The 22,316-nt window shown below is 47.6% G+C and overlaps 1 protein-coding gene across 1 annotated transcript in view; it reads right to left on the bottom strand.

Moving 5' to 3' along the window:
- Window positions 1-22,316, bottom strand: part of ASPSCR1 (ASPSCR1 tether for SLC2A4, UBX domain containing) — an 82,610-nt gene that overhangs the window by 6,216 nt on the left and 54,078 nt on the right. Inside the window, exon 13 of the mRNA XM_077458861.1 lies at window positions 4,929-4,980. Coding sequence (XP_077314987.1) covers window positions 4,929-4,980 — 52 coding nt within the window. The remainder of the gene's footprint in view (window positions 1-4,928; window positions 4,981-22,316) is intronic.

Genomic DNA, 22,316 nt, shown 5'->3' with positions numbered 1-22,316 from the left:
CCCCAAGCACATGGTGAACACATGTAGAGGCTCCACATGACAAACACACTTTGAAGTGTCTGTGCGAACGACCCCCCGAGACACCTTGGTGTCTCGCTTAAAAGGTGCTCTCTGCTCCGACAGGGGAAATTCTACATTCCAATTGCACTGGAGACATGGAGCAAGATTTAACACCAGCTACTGCACATTTGGTAACGGGTCAGGAAAGTGGTAAGGTGCATGGGGAGCTGAGCTGCTGAGAAGACAATCTCATTGCTGCTGTAGCTAAAGAGGGGCTTGTTTAAAGCTCAGTAACTGCTTCCTAAATATATGAAAATAAGTGTGCGTCCATAGCATGGTCATGGGCCATAACAGTGGAATGGATTTATCTTCTGAATATGGCTGCCTCATTAACAGATCTCCTATAGCAGTGATGGCGAACCTTGGCACCCCAGATGTTTTGGAACTACATTTCCCATGATGCTCCACTACACTGCAGAGTGCATGAGCATCATGGGAAATGTAGTTCCAAAACATCTGGAGTGCCAAGGTTCGCCATCACTGTCCTATAGCATTCTCACCTCCTAAGCCCATGGTGCCCAAGCTGTGGCCCTGGGGCTGCAAGTGGCTCTCTGGAACTTTTTTGGGGGCCCTTGTAGACACAATTGTGACTATTTCTGTTAGCCCTTGTACACACGGTCGGACATTCCGACAGAAAATGTCCGATCGGACCATGTTGTCGGATAATCCGACCGTGTGAGGGCTCCATCTGACTTTTTCCGTCGGAATGTCCAACCAACAAATTTTGAGAGCTGGATATAAAAAAAATTCCGACAATATGATCCGATGGGACTTTGTCCGATCGTTTGTAGAGAATTCCGATCGGACAAAGTGCCACGCATGCTCAGATCAAATTCCTAGACCAAAGCTATTGGCTACTAGCCTGAACATAGTCCCGTTGTAACGAAATAACGTCATCACGTTCCAAACGATCGGATTTTCCAGCAACTTTGTCCGACCGTGTGTATGCAACACCAGTTTCGGAGAAAATCCGACGGATTTTGTTGTCGGAATGTCCGACCGTGTGTACAAGGGCTTATAGCAGTGATTTATAGCAGCTGCATGGTCTCCAATCTAGGATTGTTCACTGAAGCATGTCCAGTGTCTCGGACCATCTCCTGTACCATGTCCAGTGTCTCGGACCATCTCCTGTACCATGTCCAGTGTCTCGGACCATCTCCTGTACCATGTCCAGTGTCTGGGACCATCCCCTGTACCATGTCCAGTGTCTGGGACCATCCCCTGTACCATGTCCACAGTCTGGGACCATCCCCTGTACCATGTCCACAGTCTGGGACCATCCCCTGTACCATGTCCACAGTCTGGGACCATCCCCTGTACCATGTCCACAGTCTGGGACCATCCCCTGTACCATGTCCACAGTCTGGGACCATCCCCTGTACCATGTGCACAGTCTGGGACCATCCCCTGTACCATGTGCACAGTCTGGGACCATCCCCTGTACCATGTGCACAGTCTGGGACCATCCCCTGTACCATGTGCACAGTCTGGGACCATCCCCTGTACCATGTGCACAGTCTGGGACCATCCCCTGTACCATGTGCACAGTCTGGGACCATCCCCTGTACCATGTGCACAGTCTGGGACCATCCCCTGTACCATGTGCACAGTCTGGGACCATCCCCTGTACCATGTGCACAGTCTGGGACCATCCCCTGTACCATGTGCACAGTCTGGGACCATCCCCTGTACCATGTGCACAGTCTGGGACCATCCCCTGTACCATGTGCACAGTCTGGGACCATCCCCTGTACCATGTGCACAGTCTGGGACCATCCCCTGTACCATGTGCACAGTCTGGGACCATCCCCTGTACCATGTGCACAGTCTGGGACCATCCCCTGTACCATGTGCACAGTCTGGGACCATCCCCTGTACCATGTGCACAGTCTGGGACCATCCCCTGTACCATGTGCACAGTCTGGGACCATCCCCTGTACCATGTGCACAGTCTGGGACCATCCCCTGTACCATGTGCACAGTCTGGGACCATCCCCTGTACCATGTGCACAGTCTGGGACCATCCCCTGTACCATGTGCACAGTCTGGGACCATCCCCTGTACCATGTGCACAGTCTGGGACCATCCCCTGTACCATGTCCACAGTCTGGGACCATCCCCTGTACCATGTCCACAGTCTGGGACCATCCCCTGTACCATGTCCACAGTCTGGGACCATCCCCTGTACCATGTCCACAGTCTGGGACCATCCCCTGTACCATGTGCACAGTCTGGGACCATCCCCTGTACCATGTGCACAGTCTGGGACCATCCCCTGTACCATGTCCACAGTCTGGGACCATCCCCTGTACCATGTCCACAGTCTGGGACCATCCCCTGTACCATGTCCACAGTCTGGGACCATCCCCTGTACCATGTCCACAGTCTGGGACCATCCCCTGTACCATGTCCACAGTCTGGGACCATCCCCTGTACCATGTCCACAGTCTGGGACCATCCCCTGTACCATGTCCACAGTCTGGGACCATCCCCTGTACCATGTCCACAGTCTGGGACCATCCCCTGTACCATGTCCACAGTCTGGGACCATCCCCTGTACCATGTCCACAGTCTGGGACCATCCCCTGTACCATGTCCACAGTCTCGGACCATCCCCTGTACCATGTCCACAGTCTCGGACCATCCCCTGTACCATGTCCACAGTCTCGGACCATCCCCTGTACCATGTCCACAGTCTCGGACCATCCCCTGTACCATGTCCACAGTCTCGGACCATCCCCTGTACCATGTCCACAGTCTCGGACCATCCCCTGTACCATGTCCACAGTCTGGGACCATCCCCTGTACCATGTCCACAGTCTGGGACCATCCCCTGTACCATGTCCACAGTCTGAGACCATCCCCTGTACCATGTCCACGGTCTCGAACCACATCCTGTACCATGTCCACGGTCTCTAACCATCTCCTGTACCATCTCCACAGTCTCTGACCATCTCTTTTATCATGTCCACGGGCTCTGACTTTTATGTGTTGCCCTTTGGTGATGTCAGTGCCCATGGGTGAGGACCCCCAAATCAAGAACGCTGTTCTGAATCACTGTTCTAAACAGCCCTCAATTTGAACCTTGAAAAAGCCTCGGATGGTATGATCCCCATACAAGATGTGCCCTCTAAAGCCTTAACAACACTCACTGGAGACTAGAGAGGTATACTTCACAACACAGATTCATGTGACTAGAGTTGTTGGTTCCCTCTAGAAGCCAGATTGCTTGGTTGCTACAAGGGATTGTGGGGAAAATTATACATACATTTGGGTGACCACTTGAGTGGAGATTCTGGTGTCAATACATTTGCAAAAGATGACCACCCGATCTACCCAACAGTTCCACACGGGCAGGCTGAAGGGTTACAATATAGATATGAGATCTGCGGCTAATCCAGCCAGCCATTCTCATGTGTTATAAACTGCCTTTACTCTATGTTGTGAGATAAATGACAAAAGCCTCTTGTGATAGATTAAAAAAAAAACAGTGAGTTATTTTTATTGAACAATTCTTCATTCTTTAAAGTGGAACTAGAGTTAAAATAAAATTTTAAAATGCTTTATTGCATTGCATGCAATGTCTCTTCTGCAATAAAGTACACTTACCTGCCTGTTTGCAATCCCCTATAGAATGTACACTGAGCTGCAGTGTACAGGGAATTGCAAGAGCTTGATACCAGGTCAAATTTAGGTACTTACACTGCTTGTATTTAAAAAAAAATATCTTTCATGATGCATTAATGCATACCGAGCTGCAATAATTTGTCATTTATAACTACTCAGAGTTCAGCTTTAAAGTGGCTGTAAACCCCATTCATGAAATTTGACCTAGGCACACATCTGTAGTGTTTACTTGTCTATCTCCAAAGCTCTAAGTGCCGTTTCTTTCTGGTGCTCCGCTTGTCTTAACACTTCCGACAAACTCTCCAACACACAAGATAACAGTAGCTGAAAATTTGTGTCAGGGAGGGAGCTTAGAGGAGGATTAGCAGAGAGCTTGTCTATTCATAAAACCATCTGCATGTTCCTTTGTTCCTCTGCCTATGTGGAGGGTAGGGGGGATGGGGGGTGCCATTCCTCCAATCAGCTCTCACATGATGCAAGTGCAGCTCTCAACCCACTGCTGAAAGAGGAAGAAGGATTTCTAAAATGATCTGCACTTTTCAAAGTGTGTAGAAAGGGGAATACAGCAGATATACATGTAAAACTTATGTGGGAGGATTTGTTTCATCTCCGTGTATCATCTCAGGCTGCTCACTTCACTAGGTATAGGAGAGGGTTTACAACCACTTTAAGGGCTAAATCCACCTTTGGAACTACATTACATCCATATTAAGGGTATAACATTGTGGACAAGAGGATCTCCCCCCAAAATGCCCCCTCTGAAAGGGGGTGGGTGCTCTTCTCCCCTGCAGCAGCTGTTAAGATTTGAAATCAGTACGGCTGCACAGCCATGTCAATCATTCACAGAGATGCCATCGCAGCAGAAGAACTTAATAATTCTCAATGGTATACAAGTGTGGGAATTACTGCACCCGTAGTCTGTTGGCACTTCTTCCAGCTCTCTGAAAGCCCACCCCTTGGTACGGACATAGAGCTGGAGGAGGAGTCTGCAGGAGATTTGCACTGATCGTGGATGCAATGCTTCACAGGGTCATTTGCAAAAAATTAATAATTGTACATTTTTTCCAGTAAAAATATGTGGATTTATTATTATTTATTTGCTAAGGGTGGACTGACCCTTAAAAGTTTGGTTATTTACAGAAAAGCCTGCTTGATTGCTGTACATAATTACAAAACATTTTCCTCGAAGGCCTGAAAACCTACAATGTTTTAGTAGAATAGGAATCATCTTGTCTTCTTACCTCTTTGCTCCAGTGACCCAAAATGAACAACAGTAGCTGGGAAAAGGTGTGCCTGAGGGTAAGAGGACATATAGATGAATATCATACATACCACGCATTTTACTTTAACACAAAAATATTTTTTTCACCTTTTCTAGCTGTGACATTTTAGCTGTAAAATAATTCTCAGTTATGTATTAATTACCTCCATTCCCCCCTTTCCACAATTCTGTGTACCCCCCCCCCCCCCCCCCAGCATATTTTTTGAGGGCCTCGGCCTGTAGGCACCAGTCATATGCAGGGCATATAAAGACTGCCACCATTATGCATATCATGTGACTTACCTTCTCTCCAATCATGGGATAGCATGAATGGGTCATGTGACTTCAGCATATCATGTGACTTATGTTTTCTCCAATCATGGGATTACTCCCGGGTAGATATGGGAAGGAGTTCTAATTGGTATATGCTTTGAAACAGATGATATCATTGGGCCATGAATGGGTCATGTGACTTCAGCATAGCATGCGACTTAGGCCATGTGACTCCAGCATATCATGTGACTTGCCTTCTCTCCAATCATTAATCAAATCCAATGATGCGGGGCAAAGTCACAAATTTGGCAGCTATGGACAGTCGATCTGTGGAGCTAAGGCTGTAAGGATGGTGGTCATGTCTGTTTACAAGGGAAGATACGGAAACAGGAGTTTACCAAGATGCATTATACCAAGAAGCTGAAAGGGCGCTCTATTAGCGCAGGAGACATGGATCACGCGCAGCGTATAGTGGAATTTCCACAACAGTCTCAATTAAAATATGATAGCAGGTTCTCTTTAAAGTGGTTGTAAATCCTTACAACACACTTTTTTCTACAGGTAAGCTTATAATAAGGCTTACCTGTAGCTACCCTGGATATCTCCTAAACCTGCACGTTTTTTTCATGTGCCAACTTCATCGGCACATGCGCACCGAAGTAAACCGAAGCAATTGCACGTACGTGTAGTTGCTTCAGTTAGACTGTGCCGTTACCGGTGGCCTTCCGCGCACATGAGCGGGAGTTACATCATCGCGGCTCTGGCAAATCACAGCGCTGGAGCCCGTGATAACCTGAAGTAACGCCGGAAGCGAGGTCACCAGCCAGAGCAGTGAACGAGGACCGCTGCAGGGGCTTCAATTTAAAGGTAAGTAATACATACATATAAGTAATACATAATAAGCCAGTATGCTATGCATACTAGCTCATTATGCCTTTGTCTTGCAGGCGTTTTTTTTTTTTTTTGGGGGGGGGGGTCTACAACCTCTTTAAAGCTGCTCCTGAACACTGCATCAATCAACATTCTTGCTCAAGACACTGTTGACTAGAGCAGCATATAGGGACCTTTGCAGACCACTGGGGAGCCTGCGTTGTATTTTACAGGTGGTGTGCAATGGTATTGTACAGAGCAACCCCTGATCCTCCGCTGGTCTCTAGGCTCCGCCTCTTCTGCATGTGCCACCATAGGAAGCCGCTTTCTACGGTGGCACAAGTGCAAGCTCTCAAATGGCAAAAGAATACCTGTGCATTACCTATGTAAATAAATCTACATTTGCAGTGTCAATACAAAATGGATTGGTTAAAATACAAATGGATTGGTTATACCCAATTTTAATATAAAGTATAGATAAGACTAAAATAAAATTGAAAACAAAACGTTTGCTGCAACACCTAATGTGTTCCCACAGTGTGAAGATCAAATTATATAGATGGAGTTTCGCAGCCTTCAAGTATCACAATAATCTTCATACAAATAATAAACCAAGGTACTAAAACAAATAGACAAATTTGTTCAAATAAAAAAAAAATAAAAATGTGAAATTATGTATATGTGATATAGTCCGTTATAATATATACCTTTTTTTTTGTTAATCGGTGTAGAACACACACCCCAATTTAGGAGGGAAGTTTCCGGATTTTTTTTTTTTTTTTAAATAAATCACTTTGAAGCAAAATAATGGTCAGTGAGCATCAATGCAGCCTGATTAGTGCCCATCTGCAGCTTCGGTGCAGCCTGATCAGGGCCCACCTGCAGCCTTGCCGTTATATAGGCTGCCATCGAGGGATAGGTGGGGACGAGCGCTGCTGAAATAGAGCCGGACCTCCTGTGTACTCAGTCCCACCCCTTGGCCCAGATGCTATGATGGACATAACGCCGGTCCAATGCCGGGACATCCATGCTAGGAGCCGTCCAGTGGGCGGGGCTGAGTGTGACTGCGAGCTGAGCCAAGTTAAAAAAAAAAAGACAATTTTTAAGAGAAAATTATTTACACTTTGCTATAAAACACATCCAATTTAAAAATATATATATAAATAATCCAATCTCTAAATCAATTTAGGCAAATATTCTGCTACATATTTTTGGTAAAAAAAAAGTCCCAATAAGTGTATATTGATTGGTTTGCACAAAAGTTATAACATCTACAAAACTACAGTGGAACCTTGGATTGCCAGCATAATCCAAAGAATGCTTGTAATCCAAAGCACTCACATATCAAAGCGAGTTTCCCCATAGAAGTCAATGGAAACATAGAGGTGGGGGGGGGGTCCCGAGGAAACTTATAATTACTCGGAGACCGCTTGGATGCACTTGGAAACCCTCGCAAAGGCTCGGAAACACTCTGGAACTGAATATTTCCAAGTGTCTCCGAGTATTTCCGAACGGCTCAGAGTATAACTGGCACCCCTGCACCTCTGGCCAAATGTGGTAGTGCACACCGCAGAGGCTTGAATCCTTCAAAGCGAGACAACACTAGCAAACCGAGTCAGGATTTAAAAAGAAAAATCTCATATTGTGCTCAAAGTGTTAAATATGTTCCCTGGGAGTGCTTGCTAACTGTGGGGGAGGTGCTTTGACTGGGAGAAGACAGAGATCCGTGTTCCTGCTTAGCAGAAACACAAGATCTCCATCTTCCCCTCTCACAGAACAGCGGTCTGTCTAGTTTACATGGGCAGACCACCATTCTGTCTGCCTCGAGAAGAATCGGTGGGTCCAATCACCGCAGGAGCAGGTCGCCGGTGTGCCCCAGAGACAGCAAACGAAATCACAGGTACGCGTTTTCGTGCTGAAGGGCCACCCTGCTGCAGTAAACGTACGTGGGGCGGTCCAGAAGCGCTTAATTGAACAAGGTGAAGTTATAAGCTGAATCGTTACCTTGCACAGCTGCACTCTCCAGGCCAAGTCTGTAGCTTACACGATATGCCACAGAGTGGATAAAAATCAATGATTTAAAAAAAAATAAAAAATAATAATCAGATTTTTTTTTAATTTAAATCTGCTTTTTTTGATTTTTATCAAACTCAATTTCATAAAATGGTTAAGGAGTAAAAATCTACCTAAAGATAGTTATTAATTTATCTTAAATGGAAAAACTGAGTTTATTCAGCATGAAATGGAGCTTAGTTATGTAGCATGAGGCTGCATATTCTGCAATATTTACATTTTTGTTAAACTCATTCAATGAATCCAAGCTCTGCAAGCTGAGATAACATGCACTGCATTGATGCATTCACACAATTTCACAGTAACCACGAGATAAAACAAAGTTCAGGAATATTCCTTTATCCCATTCTTTTGAAAATCTATGTACACTACAAACTGTATGATTGAATCGGTTCCGATATGGCCATTTACTAACCTGACAGCTTATTATTCTAAATAGGAAACCTTCATTTTGTTTGTAAATATTAAAGATTCTAACTACCAGCAAGAATGAGTCCCTACATTTAGAGAACCTCTGTCATTTCAGATCCAAATCTACATACACAACAAACTGTATGATTGAATCGGTTCCGATATGGCCATTTACTAACCTGACAGCTTATTCTAAAAAGGAAATCTTCAGTTTATTTGCAAATATTAAAGATTCTAAACTACCAGCAAGAATGAGTCCCTACATTTAAAGAACCTGTCATTTCAGATCCATCATGGCAGCGCCTGTTAGCGGGCATCCACTCACCTGCTGCCCCCATGTCCCTCACCTTGTTGTGTCACTGCCGCATCACCAGCCGTCCCATTAAAGTGAATGGGACTGTCGGTGAGCCAACAGCGGGTCAGGAGGAGGGGCCAACAGCGGGTCAGGAGGAGGGGCCAACAGCGGGTCAGGAGGAGGGGCCAACAGCGGGTCAGGAGGAGGGGCCAACAGCGGGTCAGGAGGAGGGGCCAACAGCGGGTCAGGAGGAGGGGCCAACAGCGGGTCAGGAGGAAGGGCCAACAGCGGGTCAGGAGGAAGGGCCAACAGCGGGTCAGGAGGAAGGGCCAACAGCGGGTCAGGAGGAAGAGCCAACAGCGGGTCAGGAGGAAGAGCCAACAGCGGGTCAGGAGGAAGAGCCAACAGCGGGTCAGGAGGAAGAGCCAACAGCGGGTCAGGAGGAAGGGCCAACAGCAGGTCAGGAGGAAGGGCCAACAGCGGGTCAGGAGGAGGGGCCAACAGCTGGTCAGGAGGAGGGGCCAACAGCTGGTCAGGAGGAGGGGCCAACAGCTGGTCAGGAGGAGGGGCCAACAGCGGGTCAGGAGGAAGGGCCAACAGCGGGTCAGGAGGAAGGGTCAACAGCGGGTCAGGAGGAAGAGCCAACAGCGGGTCAGGAGGAAGAGCCAACAGCGGGTCAGGAGGAAGGGCCAACAGCGGGTCAGGAGGAAGGGCCAACAGCGGGTCAGGAGGAAGGGCCAACAGCGGGTCAGGAGGAAGGGCCAACAGCGGGTCAGGAGGAAGGGCCAACAGCGGGTCAGGAGGAAGGGCCAACAGCGGGTCAGGAGGAGGGGCCAACAGCGGGTCAGGAGGAGGGGCCAACAGCGGGTCAGGAGGAGGGGCCAACAGCGGGTCAGGAGGAGGGGCCAACAGCGGGTCAGGAGGAGGGGCCAACAGCGGGTCAGGAGGAGGGGCCAACAGCGGGTCAGAGGAGGGGCCAACAGTGGGTCAGAGGAGGGGCCAACAGCGGGTCAGAGGAGGAGCCAACAGCGGGCCAGAGGAGGAGCCAACAGCGGGACCTAGATGACAGTTGCTGTTTAAAAATAAGCAGTTAAAATCAGAGTCGATTTAAATCGAGCCTCTTTGCTAGCGATTTAAATCAAATCCACCCCGATATGCCAAATAGCAAACGTCAGGACTTCTTTCTAAGAGTCCACCCGAGAAGGCCCAAATGTTACCAACATCCCGTTGAAGCGATATTATATATACAGCGGGCGTATATAATAAACGTCAGACTTCTATTTCTTGATGAACCACAAAGCTTTCTCTCTTGTAGTAACGATCGGGGTATACCTGGTCGGTAACTCAACCCATACACTAATCGTGCATGTGATGCTGTGGACCTCATCTCTGGATGGAGGACTGCGCTATCAGGTCAGATGAGAGCAGCACATGAAAAAGGGACAGCGGCAGCCCCCCCCCCCTCCCCCCCTTGGTATGGGGGCTTTTTAACATTTCCCTTCTACTTTTTTTTTTTTTCTCAATCCGTATTGTGTAAGGTTGCATGCCATCGAGAAAACAAAAGACAGCTTTCCGTAAACTTTAATTACAGCGTACCAGACATGGTCAAAACTCAGAGAGGGAACACTCGCCAGAGCTTTGATGTTTCAGCTGTAGGGATTTCACTATTTAGAAAAAAAAAAAAAAGGGACAGCTTAGACAGGGCCCCCTCGCTTCCCCTCGCTTCCCCTGGAAACACACTAGCCCCCTTTTAAACAGCCTTTCTTTTATGCGCTCTAGAGGCTGGAAAAATGAGGTTTGTGTAGCGTGTTAGTACTGGAATTTTTTAATAACCTCCTCTCTCCTCTTTACTCTTCCCCCCCAATTATCGTGGTGAATAATTAACATAGTGAAGGAGATAACTAAATCCAGCATCTCCCAAACTGAAAGATCTTTAGTTCAAAGCGTGTCCCTTCTTTTTTTTTTTTTCTCTTTCCTTCTTCTTGTCCGTTCCCCCTGGTGCCGCCACTAAAAACTTCCTTGTCAGTCAATCTCTGGGCAAGCACTTCAAAGCCTCGTGAGCGAAAAGGCCCGAGGGTCAGGGAGAATTCAACACAGGGAGGAACGGCCGGGCCCAACATACAACCAAGCTAGAGGAACACAAAAGGCGGAGGGGGAATACTGCGACACTGAGACTCGGAGGATAGAGAGTCAGAAGGGTGAAAAAAAAAAGAAATAAATAAAAAGCAGAAATATAAAATAAATAATAAAAACGGAAATTAATACAGGAAAAAGGATAAAAAAAAAGTAAAAAAAAAAAAGTTTAGGGCAACTTTGCAAAATTTAACTTCAGAAGTACCTGCTAGGCAGTGCAGCGTTTTTTAACCACTTGCTTACTGGGCACTTAAACCCCCCTCCTGCCCAGACCAATTTTCACCTTTCAGCGCTGATGCACTTTGAATGACAATTGCGCGGCCATACAACACTGTACCCAAATGAAATTTTTATCATTTTTTTCCCACAAATAGAGCTTTCTTTTGGTGGTATTTAATTACAGCTCGGAGTTTTATTTTTTGCTAAACAAACAAAAAAAGATGCAAAATAAAAAAAATCATGTTTAATAGTTTGTTATAAAATTTTGCAAACAGGTCATTTTTCTCCTTCATTGAAATGCGCTGATGAGGCGGCACTGGTGGGCACTGATGGGCGGCACTGGTGGGCACTGATGGGCGGCACTGGTGGACACTAATAGGCACAGTTAAGGCGACAATAATAGGCACAGATAAGGTGGCACCGATAGGCACAGATAAGACAGTACTGATGGGCACAGATAAGGCGGCACTGATAGGTGGCACGGATGGGTGGCACTGATAGGTACCACTGATAGATGGGACTGATGGGCACTGATAGGTGGCTCTGCTGGGCGGCACTGATGGGCACTGGTAGATGACACTGATGGGCACGGATATGTGGCACTGAGGTGCAGCAATGTTGTTGAGGCAGATTGTGGGCACTGATAGGTGGCACTGTGGGCACTGATGTATGGCACTGCTGGGTGGCATTATGGGCACTGATGGGTGGCACTGCTGGGTGGCACTTTATTAATGCTCTGGGGGTTACTGGCAGGGGGCAGGTGGGCACTGATACACTGGCCGTGTTCGGGACTGATGTCCCGATCACGGCCGCTGTCAGAACGAGGAGGAAAAATAGCCGATTACCGGCTGTTTTGTCACATGATCAGCTGTCATTGGCTGACAGCTGATCACGTGGCAAGGGGTCGGGATCGACCCCTTGCTCGGATCGGTGATCAGGCGAGTCTCATTGACTCGCCAATCACAGAGCGCGCCACGTGCCCCTTAGGGGGCGCGCAGGCCGCTCGTGCACGGGACGACGTCAATAGACGTAGTCCCGGCAAAGGAGGTCCGCGCTGTAGCCATCATTCCGCTATAGCGCGGATCTCAAGAGGTTAATCTATGTATTGCCATAGTGCACCAGTCCACGTTTGTGACCAGGGCAATCCTTTTATCCTGTTGGCTTACCTCTTTATTAGCTACACCTGTTCAATTGCTTGGTAACACAAAATTGCTAATTAACCACATGGCAGCAACTCAACGCATTTAGACCCAGTGGCGGCTGGTGCTCAAACCTTTGGGGGGGGGGGGGGGGGGGGTCGCAAACATATCCAAACAAACATTCTGGGGAAAAAAAGAAAACAAATTACAGCCTCATTGTGCCCATCGAATGCAGCCAACTGTGCCCATCAACTGCAGCCAACTGTGCCCATCAATTGCAGCCTCATTGTGCCCATCAAATGCAGCCTCATTGTGCCCATCAAAGGCAGCCTCATTGTGCCCATCAAATGCAGCCAACTGTGCCCATCAATTGCAGCCAACTGTGCCCATCAAATGCAGCCAACTGTGCCCATCAAATGCAGCCACTGTGCCCATCAAATGCAGCCACTGTGACCCCCCCCACCCGCTCGCCGTCTGACCAGCACTTACCCCATCTTGGTGGCAGGTCCGGGAGCGGGTGATGGCAGTAAGCTGTGGGAAGGGCAGCGGGCTAGGCAGTGGCAAGCTGCGTCCTCCGTGCGCCTCTTCTTTCTTCCTCCTAGAAGTCCAATAGGAGCGCCTGATCTTTCAGCCAATCAGGTGATGGGTATTAGACCTGCGCTTCCTGATTGGGAGAGAGGCGGTTCAGTGTTAGAAAAGCGAATATTCATTTGCTTTTCTAAACATACCTGGGTTGGCTCGTAGCGCACGAGTCCTCCCTATTTTGAAGCCTATTGGAGCCTATGGCTCTAATTAGGTGCTCCAAAAAACAAAAAAAACCACCCCCGCCGTTGTAATTTGGGAACACCCAGCATCCTAAAAAGGGCTGGACGCCTGAATAGGGGGTGGCCGCGGCAACCATGGATAAATTCATGCTATGCATGAATCTATCCATTATGCATATAGAGGGGGCGGCCCATGCGCCCTTATTGGATGGGCCGCCACTGTTTAGATGTGGTGAAGACGACTTGCTGAAGTTCAAACTGAGCATCGGAATCGGGAAGAAAGGGGATTTAAGTGACTGAATATGGCATGGTTGTTGGTGCCAGACAGGCTGGTCTGAGTATTTCAAAAACTGCTGATCTACTGGGATTTTCAGACACAGCCATCTCTCGGGTTTTACAGAGAATAGAAAATATCCAGTGAGTGGAAGTTGTGTGGAAGAAAATGCCTTGTTGATGTCAGAGGTCGGAGGAGAATAGGCAGATTGGTTTGAGATGATAGAAAGGCAACAGTAACTCAAATAATCACTTGTTACAACCAAGGTATGCAGAATACCATCTCTGAATGCACAACACATCGAACCTTGAAGCAGATGGGCCACAGCAGCAGAAAGCCACACCGGGTGCCACTCCTGTCAGGGAAGAACAGGAAATGGAGGCTACAATTTGCACAGGTTCACCAAAATTGTACAACAGAAGATTGGAAAAACGTTGCCTGGTCTGACGAGTCTCGATTTCAGCTGCAACATTCAGATGGTCAGGTCAGAATTTGGCGTACACATGAAACATGAAAGCATGGATCCATCCTGCCTTGTATCACCGGTTCAGGCTGGTGGTGGTGTAATGGTGTGGGGGATATTTTCTTGGCACACTTTGGGCCCCTTAGTACCAATTGAGCATCGTTTAAAGTGGTTGTAAACCCTTACGAACCACTTTGACCTACAGGTAAGCCTAGATTAAGGCTTACCTGTAGGTCCAAGAAATATCTCCTAAACCTATACGGATTAGGAGATATTTGCCCCAAGACAGGCACCGCTGTCTACGGCGCATGCGCACTGAGCGCGGCATTTCCAACAATGGAGCTGCCGCGCGTGTCGGCTCCCGTGCGTATGCGCGGGAGTGACATCATCGCGGCTCCGCCGAATGACAGCGGCGGAGCTGCAAGACCCCACCGAAAAGATGGATGCGCCGGACTACAGGGGACAGCGGTGACATCGCTGGCTCCTGTGTCAGGTAAGTGACACATAATGGGCTACTATGTGATGCATAGTAGTCCATTATGCTTTACCTTTGCAGGGAATGAAAGAGGAAGTAAACCCATCAGGGTTTACTTCCTCTTTAAACACCACGGCCTACATGAGTATTGTTGCCGACCATGTCCATCCCTTTATGACTACAGTGCCCCCATCTTCTGATGGCTCCTTCCAGCAGGATAATTCACCATGTCACAAAGCACCAATCATCTCACCACTGGACAATGAGGTCATTGTACACCAATGGCCTCCACACTCACCAGATCTCATCCAATGGCCTCCACACTCACCAGATCTCAATTCAATAGAGCACCTCCAAAAGGGAGAAGGCAGTGGGGAGAGAGAAAAAAAGAAAGAAGCAGACCCATCCATCACACAAGGAGCATTCTATGCATTAGTGTAAAAAAAAAAAAACCTTCTGCATGCAGTTCCCCCCCAGCCCTTTCTTATACATACCTGAGCCTGATCTTGATCCAGCGATGTGCACAAGAGCTCTCTCCCTCCTCATTGGCCCAGACACAGCAGAGGAGCTGTTGGCTCCCACTGCTTTCAATCACAGCCTGTGGAGGAGGGAGTGGGGATGGGGTCGCACCGCAGTCTGTGTGTCTATGGACCTGCACAGCCGGCAGGGGAGCGAGCACGAACAGGTGACTCCATAGCAAGTGGTTACTATGGGGGGGGGGGGGGGGGGGGATACACATATTAGCCAGCACACCATGGATCTTCAATTGCAGGCCAAAACGTTTATTGCAGAGAGATATCACAAAAAAATAAAAAATAAAATGCACTTATTCTTTTTGTGATGTGACGCTCTACTTCTTTTTTTTGTGATGTAATAGCACTAAATAAACCGGCATTCTGAAACTGCCCATACAGTAATTAGGCAGGTAGTTCCAAATTCCACATATTTGAACCTCCTAAAGCCACACAGGCTGAATGTTAGACATGATTGGATAGTTTTTATGGAACATTCGGCTTGTGTATATGGCAGCCGGTCTGACAGAAGTTGGGCGCTTGGCTGGCTATTGTCGGATGAGCATGCTGAAAAAACAGCAGCTGACCGGCTCCCGATCAGCGTTCTCAGCCAATGGCTGAGAGCGCTGACAGGAGTGTTCTGGGGGGGAGGGGTCCCCTTGCCAGAAAACAAAAGAACAGCAGGGGAGATTGCAGCACTAACGTCGGACCGTTAGTACAGTGACTGTGTAGCAGGCTTTAGCACTATTAGCATGCAAAGTGGCCACAGAGGATGGCTCCAACACAAATCTGACACAAAGACCATCTTTGTAGAAAAGTTCCTGCTTATGGTGTTCTACGTGTCCAGAATATTGGTGTGTGGCCACATGCTTTCTTAAAATACAGTTTTATTTTTCTAAAAAAATAAAAAAAAATAAAAAAAATAAAACACACACACACACTCTAACTAATCACTATATCACTAACCTAACCACTGTTTAAACCCAACTGCACTAATTGTGGCTTGAAAATGCTAATTTTCCCCCAAAATTTAGTCAGCGAAATGCAACTTAGGGGGCGGACAGACACATCATTTTTCAGTGTGTCAGGTCCAGGGCATGTAAAGAAGGTAAAAGAGCAAGGGATTTGGATTGATATTTGTATTATATTAATCAGCTAGTGGAGCTCTATGGCTTCTTGTCATGTAAATGTTGATTTACAGCTTGATGAAAACGTCTGTGTACAAGCTCTATAGCTCAAGCTGCACTTTATACTTTCGCAAGATAGAGTAATAATTACTGTTTCATTTTAGAATGCTGGGGGGGGGGGGGAGAGAGAGAGGGGGGAAGAGAAGAGGAGAGGAAGCGAAGAGAGGGGGGGGGGGGGAGAGAAGAGAAAGCGAAGAGAGGGGGAGAGAAGAGGAAGCGAAGAGGGGGGGAGAGAAGAGGAAGCGAAGAGGGGGGGAGAGAAGAGAGGGGGGGAGAAGAGGAGAGGGGGGAGGAGAGAGGAGGAAGAGAAGAGGAAGAGAAGCGGAAGAGAAGAGAGGGGGGAGAGAAGAGGAAGAGAAGAGAGGGGGGAGAGAAGAGGAAGAGAAGAGAGGGGGGAGAGAAGAGGAAGAGAAGAGAGGGGAGAGGGAGATAGGGGGGAGGGGGAGAGAGGAGGAAGAGGAGAGGAAGAGAAAAGAGGGGGGAGAGAAGAGGAAGAAAAGAGAGGGGGGAGAGAAGAGGAAGAGAAGAGGAAGAGAAGAGAGGGGGGAGAGAAGAGGAAGAGAAGAGAGGGGGAAGGAAAGAGAGAGGAGAGAGAGGAGAGAGAAGGAGAGAGAGAAGAGAGAAGGAGAGAGAGAAGAGAGAAGGAGAGAGAGAAGAGAGAAGGAGAGAGAGAAGAGAGAAGGAGAGAGAGAAGAGAGAAGGAGAGAGAGAAGAGAGAAGGAGAGAGAGAGAGAGAAGGAGAGAGAGAGAGAGAGAAGGAGAGAGAGAGAGAGAAGGAGAGAGAGAGAGAAGGAGAGAGAGAGAAGGAGAGAGAGAGAAGGAGAGAGAGAGAAGGAGAGAGAGCGAGAGGAGAGCCAGAGAAGGAGAGAGAGCGAGAGGAGAGCCAGAGAAGGAGAGAGAGCGAAACGAGAAGGAGAGAGCGAGAGAAGGAGAGAGCGAGAGAAGGAGAGAGCGAGAGAAGGAGAGAGCGAGAGAAGGAGAGAGCGAGAGAAGGGGAGAGCGAGAGAAGGGGAGAGCGAGAGAAGGGGAGAGCGAGAGAAGGGGAGAGCGAGAGAAGGGGAGAGCGAGAGAGGAGAGAGCGAGAGCGAGAGAAGGAGAGCGAGAGAAGGAGAGCGAGAGAAGGAGAGCGAGAGAAGGAGAGCGAGAGAGAGAGGGGAGGAAAGAGAGAGAGAGAGAGAGAGAGAGAGAGAGAGGGAGAGAGAGAAGAAGAGAGAGAGAGAGAGAGAGAGAGAGAGAGAGAGAGAAGAAGAGGAGGAGAGAGAAGAGAGAGAGGGAGAAAGAGGGAGAGAGGGGGAGAAGAGAGAGAAGAGAGAAAAGAAAGAGAAGAAGAAAATAAAATAAGTTGAAGTGAAAGAAAGAAACTAGAAGAAAAGGAGAGTAAAAAAATGAAAGGGAAAGAAGAGAGAGAAAGGAGAAAGAAAAAGGGAAAAAGAAGAAAAAGATAGAAAATAAAAAGTGAAAGAAAGAAAAGAAGGAAAGAAAAAGAAGGGAAAGAAAGAGAAAAAGAAAGTAAGAAAGAACGAATGAGCATTAAGGTTCCCCTTTAGGACTGCAGAGAGATGCTGTTTTCGGACACATCAGACCTGACCCCATAGACTTGCACTGACATGGACCATTTCTGTGCATGTCTAACAAGCAAATATAGCTGCTGCCCACTTCAAATATACTTGAACTAAACATAGAAATCATGTCTTTTAAAATGATAATCACATCATTGTATGCAACTTGAAAAAAAAAAAAAAAAAGTTTCCCTTTAAAGGGACACAAGGGTGGTAATCTGTGGATCTGTCAGCAAATATCTGTTTGTTTCTGGAGATATACACAGCTCTGATGTACTAGAACAACAATACAATCAAGTGTCCGTGAGGAGCAAAGAGTTGGTGGCATGTGAAGCATTCTTTCCATCCCAGGGTGGGGGCTGATTAAAGTGCCACAGGTCTGTTTAGTTTTGATGTTTGAAGATCAATGAGAGGCAGAGCACTTCAAAGGGCCAGTGGGGAAGACTGGCAGTATCCAGAAAGCAAACATTTAGAGACACATCCGAGGATCTGAAAGGGGAAGCCAGCTTTGAAAATGACGTTAAAGGCTTGAGCGATGGCTTCACAGAGCACAGATCAAAAGCTTCCAGACAGGAAGGAACCACCAGCGAAACGGCGGAGGGGAACCAGAGCACCGAATCGCAGGCATCCAGAACGATCAATGCTATAATTATGGGGGTCTGCGGACAGGGCGAATCCGAGGGAGACCTCGACCAGGCTCCAAGCATTTTAATTATTAATATAAAAAAAGGGACATCAGCCCCCAGTCCGCCTGTAATGAAATAAACAAGGATATTCTTGGACGACAAGCTGGCATTTATTAAAACTTAATTAGGAGGTGAAAACATTAAACAAACTGCGCAAAGCACAATAAAGAGTTCTATGTACGGAATGAAATTATAGTTGTATCACATTAAAAAGTTAAATGACTGAACGAGACACTCATACAGCGAACACAAACCATTCATTTGTCAACCAATAAACAAAATTACATTTTCACCTTCTTTCATGCTTTTGTTTTCGTCTCCTGAACTCTCTTTGCAGCCACTTCCTGTCAACACGCACTTACTCCAATGGCGGCTGCATGTAATTGCTTAGAACTATTCCTCTGGTGACAACAGCATAACATGACTGTGTCAGCATCATGGGGGCCACAGGAAGTGCATGCGACAATGCAGTCGCACAACTGGGAGGCATAGGATTTTTATAACCGCTTACCTGTAAAATCCTTTTCTTGGAGTGCATCATAGGACACAGAGGGTCCCGCCACTCTTCTTTTATGGGGTTTAAGTATATTTCTTATATTTCTTGGCTACAAAAACAGAGGTACTCCTGGAAGGAGGAGGGTTATATAGCGGAGTCATCTTCCTGTATTGGGTGTGCCAGTAAATACTTAAAGCGGAGGTCCACCCTAAAATGGACCTCCGCTCATCGGAATCCCCCCCCCTCCGGCGCCACAATCGGCACCTTTCAGGGGGGAGGGGGGTGCAGTTACCTGGATAATCCAGGTAACTGCACCCACTTCCGGGCTAGCTCTCTGCGGAAAGGGGCGTACGTTACGCCCCTTTCCGCAAGCGCCCGCCCCCTTCAGCAAGTGCCCCGCTGCCTGCTGGGAAACACACAGATCCCAGAGGCAGCGGGGACCGTCCGGATTGTGCCACGCGGCTCGCGCATGCGCAGTAGGGAACCGGGAAATGAAGCCGAAAGGCTCCATTTCCTGATTCCCATACCCAAGATAGCGGCGGCACGAGCGAGCGATCGGCTTCGGGTGCCGACATCGCGGGCGCGCTGGACAGGTAAGTGTCACTATTTAAAAGTCAGCAGCTGCAGTATTTGTAGCTGCTGGCTTTTAAAAAAAAAAACGCGGAGTCCCGGTGGACTCCTGCTTTAAGGCTCTGTGTCCTATGATGTACGATAAAGAAACAGAGCATTGTCATCCTACACCAGAAGTCCCTGAACAAGGACCGTCATGACAAGATCACCACTTTTTCACGGAAGGGAGTTTAACAAGTCTTGTGGCCACTTATTAAAATTACTCATTTGCTGGCGTATAAGACGACCCCCTAATTTTACAGGTTTTTAAGATATTTTGCCCGAACTCACCATTTAAGACGACCCCCCCCCCCCTTCCGACGCTTCATGTCCTTCCTTCTTCGTTCTTGCTGGAGCCATTTCCTTCTTCCTTCTTGCTGGTGCTGGAGCCAATCACGGAGAGCGATGTATATTATTAATAAATACAAAGGCTGCTCGGATTGGCAGAGGCTGTAACATCATCAGCCCGCGCCTCTCTCACTCTCAAAGCCAATCCAAGCAGTCTACTGTATGTAGCCTGCTCGGATTGGCAGGCATTGTTACTACAATCCCAGCAGGTTTTGTAGTCATTTGAATACATCGCTCACTGGGATTGGCTCAGCGGTATATACTGTATGTACTGAAAGCTACATACAGTATTACCGTACATCCAGCAGGCATCCCAGCAGCTGACCCAGCGTATAAGATGACCCCTGCTTTTGCTCAGTTTTTTAAAGTGTTAAAGGTCGTCTTTTAGGGCTAGGTTCACACCATAGCGATGCGGGAACGCCGATCCGCGGCGTTTTCCCGCATCGCATGCCTCCCGCCGGCAGTTCACACTGCCCTATGCGGACTGCTGGGAGTGTCAATGAAATGTTAATGACACCCCCAGATCCGTCCGCATATCGCAGTGCGATCTGCACACTCGCACAGGAATCGGATCGCATGGTGTGAACACCCATGCGATCCGATTCTGCTGCGGACCAAAAAAAGGGTCCCGTGCGAGTTTGCGGCGGGAGCGATGCGAATTCAGCCATACTATCTGTATGGCTGAACTCACATCACTACGGAGATCGGATGTGATTTGCAGTGCGGTGCGAATCACATCCGGATCTCCCACCCGCAGCAGTGTGAACCTAGCCTTACCCTGGAAAATAGGGCAGAAGAAAATAGTTTAACCTTAAACTACGTAGAGGGTTCTTTACTGTAAGAGCAGCAAGGATGTGGAATTCCCTTCCACAGGCGGTGGTCTCAGCAGGGAGCATCGATAGAAACTGTTAGATAAGCACCTGAACGACCACAACATACAGGGACATACACTGTAATACTGACATATAATCACACACATAGGTTGGACTTGTGTCTTTTTTCAACCTCACCTGCTATGTAACCACATAACGTTACAATGAAAGACGTAAAATGAAAAAGAAAAAAAAAAAATCACTTTTTTAGATTACACTGAAGCTGACCTTTACCACGAAAAGCAATGTGGGTGTACCTGGCTCCAATTCTCTCCCTCTACCACAATTGGAGATTTATTTTTTTATTTTAGGTGCTTTTTAAAAAAAAAAAAAAAAAATTTTTTTTTTTGCACTTCCTTTTTTCTCGCCTAGGCATGAATGACTTTGCACATGCAGAGTATGACCGTTAACACATCTTGTGCAAGGGTGGCACTATAAAAGAGGACCTTCTTTCTCCTGCGCATGCGTGAGCAGAGCTTGGCGTGTGCACAGATGCACTGCAGGGTCCTGAAGGCTGGGCAGATTGCTTTGGTGCACCTGGGCATGTGCTGGATTATCGAAAATAGGGGGGGGGGGCAAAGCCACGATTAAGAGGACTGATGTTCCTCTTTAAGATGTTCAACTGTATGGAAAGCCATCCATTAGGGATGCACAGATACCATTTTTTTTTTTTTACAATGTGTGCAAGTACCGATACTTTTTTTTTAGTACTTGCCGATACCAATTACCGATACCTACCGCAACTGTTTTGCATTAAGTTCAGCTGTCAGCAATGGTACAAATGCATTGAAAAGTTATTTACAAATGAAATGGATTTTTTTTAAATTTAGCGCTTGTGAAATGTGTAAATATATGTTAAAGTGGAGCTTCCGCTCATTGGAATCCTCCCCCCTCCGGCGCCACAATTGGCCCCTTTCAGGGGGGAGGGGGGGTGCAGGTACCTGTACAGTACAGGTATCTGCACCCACTTCCGGCATAGATATCTGCAGAAGCTACGCCCCTTTCCGCAGAATCTACGCCCCTTTCCGAAGGTCCCCCCGCTGCCTGCTGGGAAACACACGGATCCCAGAGACAGCGAGGACCATCCTTATTGCGCAGCGCGACTCGCGCATGCGCAGTAGGGAACCGGGAAATTAAGCCGCAAGGCTCCACTTCCTGATTCCCATACCCAAGATGGCGGCGGCAGCACCCGAGAGACGATCGAGAGATCGGCTTCGGGTGCCGACCGCGGGCCGTGGGCGGGTAAGTGTCATTATTTTAAAAGTCAGCAGCTGCAGTATTTGTAACTGCTGGCTTTAAAAAAAAAAAAAAAAAAAAAACGGCGGACTCCCGCTTTAATATATATGTGCAAAAATATTCACTAACAAAGCAGACAGCTCCAATTACCGGACTTCTTTAACACAGGGAAGTCCCGCTGACAGCTCAAAGAACCAAGCCTGAAAGTATCGGTTTCAGGTATCGATGCATTTGCACGAGTACAGATACTTGTGCAAATACTCAGTATCGGTACCGATACTACGGTAGTATCGGTGCAACCAGTGTTAATTTTGGCTGCAAAATTTCAATTAAGTTTTAGTCTTAGGACCAAAATGGCATTTTAGTTTTAGTCCCATTTTAGTCTTCTGCAATAGTTTTAGTCGTATTTAGTCAACTAAAATGAGATTTAGTCTACTAAAATGTACTGGAGATGTTAGTCGACTAAAACGTAGG

The sequence above is a fragment of the Lithobates pipiens genome, unplaced genomic scaffold (assembly GCF_037356315.1).
Source record: "Lithobates pipiens isolate NorthernLeopardFrog02 unplaced genomic scaffold, aLitPip1_a1.2 Scaffold_28, whole genome shotgun sequence".
In the NCBI taxonomy this organism is placed as follows: domain Eukaryota; kingdom Metazoa; phylum Chordata; class Amphibia; order Anura; family Ranidae; genus Lithobates; species Lithobates pipiens.
This window is presented reverse-complemented; position numbering and strand designations above follow the sequence as displayed.